At 43.3% G+C, this 11,097-nt stretch overlaps 1 protein-coding gene across 2 annotated transcripts in view; it reads left to right on the top strand.

Annotated features, from left to right (window-relative positions):
* The first annotated feature begins 104 nt into the window (after nucleotides 1-104).
* The window catches only part of syt16 (synaptotagmin XVI), a 20,595-nt gene continuing 9,602 nt past the window's right edge, over nucleotides 105-11,097 (top strand). Inside the window, exons 1-2 of one of the 2 annotated variants that reach the window (XM_017463869.3) lie at nucleotides 105-1,503; nucleotides 9,292-9,468. In XM_017463869.3, the coding sequence (XP_017319358.1) occupies nucleotides 1,491-1,503; nucleotides 9,292-9,468 (190 nt within the window). In that variant the 5' untranslated portion in view covers nucleotides 105-1,490. Of the gene's footprint in view, nucleotides 1,504-5,525; nucleotides 5,978-9,291; nucleotides 9,469-11,097 lie in introns of those variants that run through there. The other variant, XM_017463867.3, reaches the window with a different exon arrangement.

Raw genomic sequence — 11,097 nt, 5'->3', positions numbered from 1 at the left:
TTTGCATACAAAACCCCCACCAGCACACAAGTCATCCGAGGACCATTAGGACTTTATTGACAGTCACTCATGGGAGGACACGTATATGAACATAAACTATCAACAAACCGAACACTACCACGAGCTGCGTTATGAGTCCCTTCTAACTAAGCAGGATGCCCAGTCACCACCACTCATTACTTTAACTATGCAGACGATACTGCCGTTCTTGCATTGCTTAATAAGGACGATGCTTCTTTTTTGGCCTCTCAGCGCTCCATGGCTCATTTTAGTACATGGTGTGATGATAACTTTCTCCACCTCGATATCGAAAAGACTAAGGAACTGGTTTTTAGCTCTTCCAAAACACCGACCCATCCTTCCAGTATTACCATTAACGGAGAGATGGTTGAAAGTGTGGAGTGTTTCAGATATCCGGGCATCACATTTGATAAACATCTCAATGTCAATCAGGACACTAGGTATTTACAAGTGCTGTCGACGGAGACCTACAGTTATCCGTAAACTTAAATATCTGTCTGTTCAGCCTAGTCTGCTTCTTCTTCTGTACCGAAGTATTATGGAACCGGTTCTCAGGTACGGTGCCGTTCGATTTTTCTATATGCTATCAGTTACCAATAAGAACAAACTCTTGAAAATAACTCATTTAGGGAGAAAAATTATCGGTATTCCCAACCCCTATTTATCAGACTGTCATTTCATATACCCTTCAGAAGGCACATCAAATTTTAAATGATCCAAACCACCCACTTTATCACTATTTCAACCCCCTTCCTTCGGCTCGCAGGTATAGACTACCCATGTGCAGAAAGGCCAGCTATGGTAGGAGTTTTGTTCCGATGGCTATTAAACACATAGATACTCAGCCATTGTGATGCCAGATGCATTTGTTGTATGACGATCCTGATGTTTTTCTTTTTGTTCCCTTCTCCGCTTTATGCCTGGGATTGTGTATAATGGTTTATATCTATGATGTTGCTTTTGTTTTTCTACGCAGCCACGGTGGAAACAAATTTCCTCTTTCAGGACCAATAAATTATCTATCTAATATGTGAATAGACAAAGTAAAATAGTATTTCACCTTTAAATAGCCTAAAAATACGAAATATTGCCTCAAAAGGGTTTTAAGGCACAGCCAAGGAGATATATTTGAATAAAATAACATGTGAAACGCATGCACCATGGGAATAAGCAGAAGTAAACCCGAGCACGTGGGGCCTGCACGGGTGCTGAGTGTCTTGCGCATGCGCACTGGAGGCAGAATGCGCGCTCCGCGTCACTGTGGGAGAAAAAAAAAAAAATCCCACTGCATCTGCTGCAATGATAAAACCGGAGTGGGGGGAATGAGCTGATGCGGGATCTCTCACACACGCCACATCATTATATTCATACATATCATTAATAAATAAAGAAAAACGGGCGTATGAAGCTAAGAAGAGCCGAGTGAAAAAAAATAAAAACCTACTGGATCTCTTTGATCCATTTCAGCAATGGCAGCCGACAGTAAGTGACCTGTTTATTATGTTTATTATAAAGCTACTCCATTATGCCTTTGAATTTCCTGTTGATTTAATGTTTTACTTTATATACGTTATATACAGTGTGCAATGGACTGTGACTGTCCTGGACGTGCGCGTGCACGTGTAGGCATCACGCGTTCATGTGTGTGTGTGTGTGTGAGATCTTGTACAACTCATATTCTGTCTTTCTTTCTCTTTACCTTCTCATTTCTGTTTGTTGATGTAAGAAATATGACGAAATGATATTAATCTTGCCATGTGTAAGGTCATAAACATTACGTCATAAAATACTCGTTTCTGATTGGCTAGGAGGTGTGTATTAATTCCTGTAAAAATAGTGAGGGGTCTATATTAGTGCTTGTGATGTCCTAATATGTGTATATATATATATATATATATATATATATATATATATATATATATATATATATATATATATATATATATATATATATATATTTATATATATTTATTCTAAAGGTACAGGAAAACTCATCTACTACAGCCTTGTCGTGTTTATACTTGCAAACTAGTATAACTAGTAGTTAAAGTCAAACTTTCTAACTTGTAGATTGATCAATTTATAGTATTTTCCAATTGTAGCGTTGTTGTTTTGTTTGTTTTTTTAAATGAAGATTGAAAGAGTTGTCAAAAGCACAGCGGCGGTGACGGTGAAGCTGTGCGGTGATATTAGATGTTAGGGCGAAAATATTCATTCCTATGAATAGCTCAACAATGAAACTGTTAGTTTGATATCATAAGGTCTCGAACAAATGGCATGATATTACACACACACACACACACACACACAAAAAGATTGTTATTTCACAAATCATAGCAAAAATCTGGGCAGCTGTGATATAATATTTCGCCAGATATGTCATTTAAAGGAGCCATTTGTGATGTTACCAACTGCAGCTTTAATACGAATGCATTTCCCGTAAGCAGCGTAGATGGATCGGACTTGCCCTAAAGCCTCAACGGAAATGCCGTTATCGGGACGCGGAAATAAACGCGGTTAATTCCGTCACCTTATTTGATTGCTTCGTAGAGCGCCCTGAGTCTCCGCTGAAAATATTGGCACCCTGCATTAAGCAAAAAGAAAGAAATGAAATCATCTACAAGGAAACTTTAGACAACAGTTGACTAAACATCATGTGATGATGGTCTGTTTTCTAATTGCTCAATCAGGAACCAATGCAGACCAGTGACTCGGCGTGCAGGTACTGTAGCTACTGCATTTATTTCGAACTTGTCCCAGTATAAACGATGCCTCCTGGGTGCAACAGTGTTAGAGAACGAGTGCGTGTTTTCAGCCAGTATATCTCCATTAATGTAGATCGTTCATCATTTCACCCTCTGTGTATGACGTGTATCATGTTAACGTTAACATTAACATCGGCAGTAAAGTAGATGGACGCATGAAGACCCATAAATAGCTATTAGCTGCGATGCGATCCGAGGTCTAATGGAGTCCTAATGGCCTCTGTTACAACGTTAGACTCACCTCGGCATGTTCCTCACTCTGTATATTATGTGTCTCCTCCAGATAAAAGCGATATAAATGTTTAATAGTGCACTCAGATCTATGAAGAATGAAGTAGGACTTACCAGAAATATACGTGTACGATACTCAATTATCGCTTAAAAAGAAGTTGCTTGACGTGACGGTTGTGCCAAAAATGACATAATTTGCCCATAAAAAGTTTTTTTTTTTCCACATATAAAAGTTTTTGTCCAGACAACAAAATGATGAAATGAAAACCCACTCAGTGTTGTAATAATAAAAGTAATAATCTCCACATTTACAGTGTTTATAGTAGGCACGTGTCATTCACGAACGATTCAGTCTTTTGGAACAAGTCTTTAAAGTGAATCAATAAAAAACAAAATCAGTCTCTGAATCAACTGCCAAACAAAGACAAACTACCGTACGTATCTACAACCGGCTTCATTGGCTCGGTAAACACTCAAAACTGTGCGTTTACAGGCCCCTCGTGAGTCAGCGAATCATTTCAGTCGAACCCGAGATTCAAACGAACGAATCTTTCCGGCGGGATTAGCTCCTCTCTTGTCCGGCGGATCAGTGTGCGAATCAGTTCTTCTTTTGGTCATTTATTTATTTATTTTTTTCATTTATATGTTGTTGTTGTTGTTTTTAAGCACTGAGGCACTGTGTAAAGGCTGCACGTTTGGGCGAACGAATCCGAGTGAATCGTGTAACTGAACAGATTCGAACGAATCACTGAAAAAGACTCGCATTTAATCCCTAGTTTATAGCTAGGCCTTGTTAAAAACCGTTCCGTTTATGAGGGCGGAGCATTCGAAGTGCATTTTTGGAGTATTATTTATTTATTTATTTATTTATTTTCAATGATTCTTTTAAAATCCCTACAGCTTTGCATACTTTGCCGTGTTGTCGGGTGCTTTCCATATCATATCACGTCACTCTGATCACTTCAGCGCTGTTTCCTCCGTCTTCCTGTCTGTGAGAAGTGTCTTGATTAGAACAATAACAAACTCTGATTATTACTGTTTTATAGAAAGGAAAAAGAAAAAAAAAAGCCCATGCATGTGATGACTGAGTCTCTCAGTAAAGTCCGTGCAGAGGAACCGCAAACCCATTACAACTCACGCAGACAAAAGTAAGTGTGTTATTCGACAGGAAGTGTTTGATTTCGTCCTCCGGTTTCCTTTCCTAACAGTCTTCCTGCCTAATTCGCGTGAATGCGGTTTAGTGCTTCCGTCGCAGTCCTGATTTGTGATTTGAGAAGGTCACGTGTGTAGATGCAGTGTCGTGTAGTGTAGATCTTTCCTATTTCTAGATGTTAATCTGAATATTGTGGCTTGATGATGATGATGATGATGATGATTAGTAGTAGTAATAGTATGTGTACTGGTATTGAGGGCGGTTCTGAATATGCGAAATGATTAAACACGCTCGAAGGCCTCCCAGTTTAATAAGAAAATCAAACTGAAAGTGGTTTGCTCTTCGCTGGAGAGTTTTAATGGGGCTTGGCGTCAGTAGGCCGACTCGGAGCAAGTCGTTACCCAGTCTCGGCATGTGGGCTGAGACGATACGGCTCACAGGAAATGAAAGTCGAGAAGACGCTGAACAGATGGGAGCGGTCGTGGTGACGGCTTCAGGACGACGGATCTGTTGTGGAGCCTTTCCGAGGCGTAATGGATCGATCGATGGAATTCGAAATGAAAAGCACGACCGAACGCTGTTTCGTGGTCCGACCGTCTGCGAGACGTTTTTTGATCCGAGATCAATAGATATTTCTCGCGCGATGACTCGAGTGACATCGTTGTAGGTCTATTTTTCTTAACTTCGGATGATCAAGTCTAACGGCATATCATTTCATTCGCCGTAATCCTGGATCTGGGGCACGTCGGGGTACATCGCTTCATTCATGTTTCATGTAGCGTTTGCAGAGAAGCCACTACAAATCATGATGCTCCCACCACCATGCTTCACTGTGGGTATGTTGTTCATATGTGCGGTCGTACGCGCAACGCTTTTTTCTCCAAACATGCCGGTCCGGGTTATTACAAAAGAGTTCTTTTTTTTTTTTTTTGAGTTCTGATTCGACTAAATGATCGCGTGCAGATTTTTTCGACTTGTTTCTCCGCGCTTCTTTTTTAGCAGGAGAGTTACATGTATCTCATTTATACAACTGAGCAGTTGATGGTTAAGGTCCTCGCTCAAGGGCCCAACAGTAGCAGCATGGTGGTGCTAGGATTTGACCTCCTGACCTTCTGGTCAGAAATCTAAATTTGTTGAGTCGATACTTCACGCTCCAAGGTGTTGTCCAAAAATCTTCCCTTGTTAATACAGTAATGGAACAGGCCTTAAGATGGCGTCTGGGATTCTCCTAAGATTCAAGATCCAAGGGTACTTTCCGGGGTCAAGTCTGATTGTAGGAAGGTCTTGCTCGAGGCGTTGTTTTGGTCAGGGAGAGTGAATAAGTCAATCAAAGGCGGACCGGTACAACGTGTCGTGTGATTCGCACTCCTTACGGTCGGGTCTAGCGGACCGGTGTGTCGTAGACGTCGAGGAAGGAGCGAGGGCGAGGAGTTTCGGATGGAGCTGTCTTCACTCGCGTGTTTGGGTTTGGGAGCTGAGGATGAAGAATTAGGAAGGGTGCGGCTTCTAATCAGGTTCAAACAGGATGTGTGTGTGTGTGTGTTTGAGAGAGAGAGAGCGAGAGAGAGAGAGATGGGTAAAGTAAGCGGAAAGCAGGCTGATTCTTGAGAAACGGTTTTAAAACAGCTTTAAATATCGGATGGAGAAGAAGCGGACGGACGTCCTCGAAGCCGGGCGAAAGGACCGATCAGACTAGCTGTTGGGATTATTTATTATCGCTCTACGGCGGTAAATATGGACAGAAGAACAGGGGGACGATGCTGGCGCAATCGTCCGGGTCCCGTGACTACCAGTTCGGGCGCGACACGTAAGCCGACGTTCTCGAATGAGTACATAACGTGTACGTGACCGGTGACAGATTAACCCGGCGTTTGTATTATATTCATTTCAATCACACACACACACACACACACACACACGCACACACGTAACGCAAGTCGTTTCATATTAATGACTTGAAAGAAAGACTAGCTGAACAAATAAGACTAGCTGTTCAGTTAGGGCAAAAGTAATGGCGCCCTGTGAAAGGAGGACGTACTGCGGTTACTGGAAGTTTCATCACACGCTGTGCTTAGTAGCTCCTCTTTCGGCTGTTTAGTCACCATTTCGACGTTTTCAAGCTCTCGGGAAGCTTTTACGTGAAAGCTTTTAGGTGTCGCTAAAGGTACCAGGAATGCGCTCGGTCGTGTTACGGCCGTTTGGCTTTTCTTAACGCTAAATCTGTCAATCTACGCTCGTGAGGACATTTACACACGGCTTTAGTGAAGGATTGATAAAGTGATAATCCTTAACAACTGCTTTGGTTTTAAAGTGCTACAGTTTTTTTTTTCAATGATGTGATTTTAGACAGGAGTTCAGCGGATGTGACGATTAGCGTCGGTTTTCTTTTTTCCCCGGTATCGATACGGAGACCTTGACGAGCAGCCGATATCGATACTCGTGCCATATTCATTCATTTATTTAAACCATCCTTCCATCCATCCATCTTCTATACCGCTTACTCCTTCTTCAGGGTCACGGGGAACCTATCCCAGGGAGCATCGGGGACGAGGCGGGGTACACCCTGGACAGGCTGCCAATCCATCGCAGGGCACAATCACATACACACTCACACACCCGTTCATACACTACGGACACTTTGGACACGCCGATCAGCCTACCGTGCGTGTCTTTGGACTGGGGGAGGAAACCGGAGTACCCGGAGGAAACCCCCACAGCACGGGGAGAACACGCAAACTCCGCACACACACACACACGGCCACGGTGGAAATCGAACCCCGGACCCTGGAGGTGTGAGACGAACGTGCTAACATTGCAAGTAGAAATAAAAATCAATCCTAAATAATATATTCAAGTCTCTTCATATGTACACATTTCTAGCTCCAGACTTTTCCATTTGTTACAGGATCAGATCGAATTTTATTCTACCCCCCCCCCCCCCCCCCCCCCCCCCCCAATATCCCATTCACCTTTTGTTTTTGTTTATTTGCCGACTGTTTCCATTCCATCTCTACTAAATACACTATTAGTCTTAGAAGACATTTTTGGCCAAAGAATAAAATATAAGACTAAATTTTAAACATATTACTCGGTTACTCAGAGGGAACATTAGCACGATGACGCTTTCCGTGATGTCCTTATTTAAAATATATATATATATATATATATATATATATATATATATATATATATATATATATATATATTCATTCATTTTTGTGTCTGTCGGTGATATTATGGTCATTAGGGCGTGTGTTTAAAGTGCTGAGTTAACGACCGAACAGTAGATGGCGCTGCTTCTTTAATTTCTACTCGCTCTCTCGCTCTCTCATTGGGGAGGAGGGTTAAAAATAAATAAATAAATAAGCACTGTGAGACTTTCTGTGCTGTTATGTGCTTATCTCTGATCCCTGAAATATCTGACGCTTTAATTCTTAGAGTAAAAACGCCGTAATTCCCACCGCTGTTCTTTTTCGTGCTTCACAGACAGAAACGTCTCGCATGTCGAGGTCTTTTATTTCCGGTTCCCTGGTGCCAAGGTGATCAAGTACAGCGTGGTAATAATGCGAGAATATTGAGAGCATTATTTTTATTTTATTGCTTTTTTGGGAGCAAATAACGATCACGCAGACCGACGTTCTTTTTCTTTGGTCTTTATTTTCTGTTTTGTGACCCCTTGTCCCCCCCAGGAAGCAGTAACGGTTATGAAGACCAACATCTAGTCACTTAGGAACTACACTGCCATGGCAACCCGAGACCTTTTTTTAAATACTATACATATGTGTGTGTGCGCGCGTGTGTGTGTGCGCGTATGTTTAACATGGTTATATCAGCTCTTTTAAAAATGTCTTGGCTGTTTCCAAGGAAACGGGCTGCATTGTGTGGTTTGCGGAGGTGTGTGTGTGTGTGTGTGTGTGTGTGTGTGTGTGTGTAGATGTATATTTTGTGTAATTAGGGGGTAACTTTGCTAATTGTTGTGCTGGCGAGTAATTAACATATTGCAGAATGAGAGACGTAAGACATCAAAAAGGAGGATGCCAACTTCAACCATGCGCTCAGCCACACACACACACTCTTCACACACACACACACTCTCACACACACACACTCACACACTCTTCACACACACACACACTCACACACATCACGTATTACAGTCTTAGCAGTATGAAAACCCATGCCGTACTGTACTGTCTTTTCATTTCAACCCGTCGGAACCAGCTTTTACGTTTTTCGGACACGGGAAAGTCTTCCGGAAGTTTCTCAGCGACCGCTTTCCTATGATCAGCTCGAATAAAACGATCGTCTCCGGCACTAACGGGAAAAAAATACAAATAAATAAATAAATAATAAAGTAACCTTGTGTGTGTGTGGGATGTTAGTCTTTGGCTCGACCTTATTATCTCCTCCTACTCACACTAACACACACCCACACATGCCGCAAAGTGCAAGGTTGAGATGCAACACACGTACATACACACACAAAACAACACACACACACACACATATTCACACACACTCACGCACACACGTGCACGATCGGCGCTCAGCGATTTGCGAGAAGCATCGACGACCCACAGACACACATACCAGTTTCTGTGTGAGAAGATAAGCCTCTGTGAGATTGGTCCACACACACACACTCACACACACACTCACACACACACACACACATATGCACAGAGTATGACCTTGTAAGGAGCTGTGTGTCAAGTGTTGAGTAAGGATGGCGGTTTAAATTCACTTTTGTGGGTGTTTGGATAAGGGTGTTTTAATCTGCGGCTCATTCAGTATTGCGCGCACACACACACACACACACACACACACACACACACACACACTGCTATTCACTACAATCTGACTTAAATTTCTACTTTTTTATGCAAGGGTTATTGGTTATTTTTGTCCGAATTGTCCGTGGTGTGTGAGCGTGTGTGTGAGCTGTGACGAGCTCCCTGGGATAGCGTCCGGGTTCGAGCCTGTGTCGTATAGAGCAGTACGGAAAAAGGTCGAACGCGTGAAGTCTTTGGGATGTAAAGCGGTGCATTGTGGGACGCTCTGTTACTGTGTGCAAGCACGACGTTGTTCTGACGCTCTGCGCATCGCCTTTTCCCCCCGCAGTAACGCCCGAGGCCATCGGCTTCTTGTCCGCAGTCGGCGTCTTCGTCGTGTTGCTTACCATCCTCTTCCTCTTCATCAACAAGAAGCTGTGTTTCGCCCGTGTAGGGGGGCTGCCGTGCTTCGAGCTTCGTGGCCATCGCAAACGCAAGGAGCGTTCTGGAATCCACCAGGGCCTGGGTGAGTACGCAGTCACCAAACACACAGTCCTCAGTCCGTACACGAAACACGGATAGACGCAGGTGTCAGGGGATCTCGGGTTTGAATCAGTCTGAAGCGTTCTAATCGGGAACGACAGACTTCCTGTATTCCGTATTGTTCGAGGGTTTGGATTAGATCACGTATACGGAAGATGGTGGGTAGTATCTCCTCCTAACGGAGTATTTACTGATTTGTCCTTCAGTAGGTAAAGTATTTCTACTACTTACTCACCAGTCCCAGGTGTACCATCAAAAACATAAAGCGGGCTACATTTGAGTTCATTCAACCTGGGCATGTCTTAAGCTTAACCTTTAAAGCGCACCTAGTATGGTTTTGAAACGGGCCTAATTTTGTCTTAAAGGTCTCAGAGGGTAGATTTACATGCATCCGAGGTCAAAAAACCACTTTTAACGTGCTCATGGTTTAAACCGCAGCATTACCTTTTCTCCCCCCGCCAGCGTCACAAACGACTCTTTAAATGATTCGTTCTAAAGGATTCGTTCTAAAGTCTGTTGTGATCGGTCTACCGCTGTCAGCGTGTTTCGAAAAGGACACGCCCACTGATGTGGGCGATGACGATGAGAGGCGGGGTTTTTTTGCTCGTACGAAACATACGTAGGTTTGTACAGGAAGTAAAGTCTGGAATCACTAACGACTCGCTTCAAGCTGTTCAGAATCGGTTCCTTCATCCGGGAGTCGATAACTCTTGTCGTTTTGCCGTGCGCTTCGATTTCTGCACACTTCTTTTACGTTCGCAGACAGCTACGTGTATAACACGCTACATGGAAGGGGATATTTGAAAAACCCGTGATACGTGCGCTTTAAGTCGAAGATCGCGTTTATCTTTTGAACCGTCTCTCCGGCGGCTCGGCGCATGAATCCGTAATTATTTCCTGCTCTGGAAAAGTAGGGCAGTTCCAACTTGAACGTTATCTCGCTCTCGTACGCGCGTATCGCGGAAACCCGGAACTCTGTCGATGGTTATGCGCGTGTGGCGCGCTCGCGCACACTAATTAAACTCTGTGTAAAGTGTTCTGGTATTTCTAGTCTGAGCGCCTCCCTTTGCAAACACCGGCCGCTTAGTCAGTGTGTGCATTCGCTTCGGGAGGACCTCGACTGCACCTGTTGCTTTAGACGTGAATACAAAGACACAACTTTGCACATCTCGTCGACCCCGTCATTCGCCTCTAGAAACCTTTTGGACAATGGATTACCAGCATGTGTGCAGTAGATCTTTGGACTAAGGTGATCTTGGGCTTATAAAAAGATACAACAGGATCTCGTCATCAACTTTCCAGGAACCTTCATACTGGTCTGGTGGTGCTACTGGAAATAGTTTTTATTAGACTGTAGAATCTCTGGAAGGTGGCGGCGTCAGAGGTGCGCTGTAGATCTTTGAGAAGATATTTGGACCGCGGTTTCTCCGGGATCTAGGGATTACAAGGATATAACAAGGATAGAACCATACCGTTCATCTTGCCGTCTACTTTCCAGGAACCTTCCAGGATTCGTGTTGTCTCTTAAAACGCTGGTTTTAATAGACAACTTTGGGCGAAGTAGGAGGTATGGAGTAGATCGTTTTGGAAGATACTTGGACTAAGGTTTCTC

This window comes from Ictalurus punctatus, chromosome 3, assembly GCF_001660625.3.
Source record: "Ictalurus punctatus breed USDA103 chromosome 3, Coco_2.0, whole genome shotgun sequence".
NCBI classification, from domain to species: domain Eukaryota; kingdom Metazoa; phylum Chordata; class Actinopteri; order Siluriformes; family Ictaluridae; genus Ictalurus; species Ictalurus punctatus.
The sequence above is the reverse complement of the archived record's forward strand: the minus strand, read 5'-3'. Positions and strand labels throughout refer to the sequence as shown.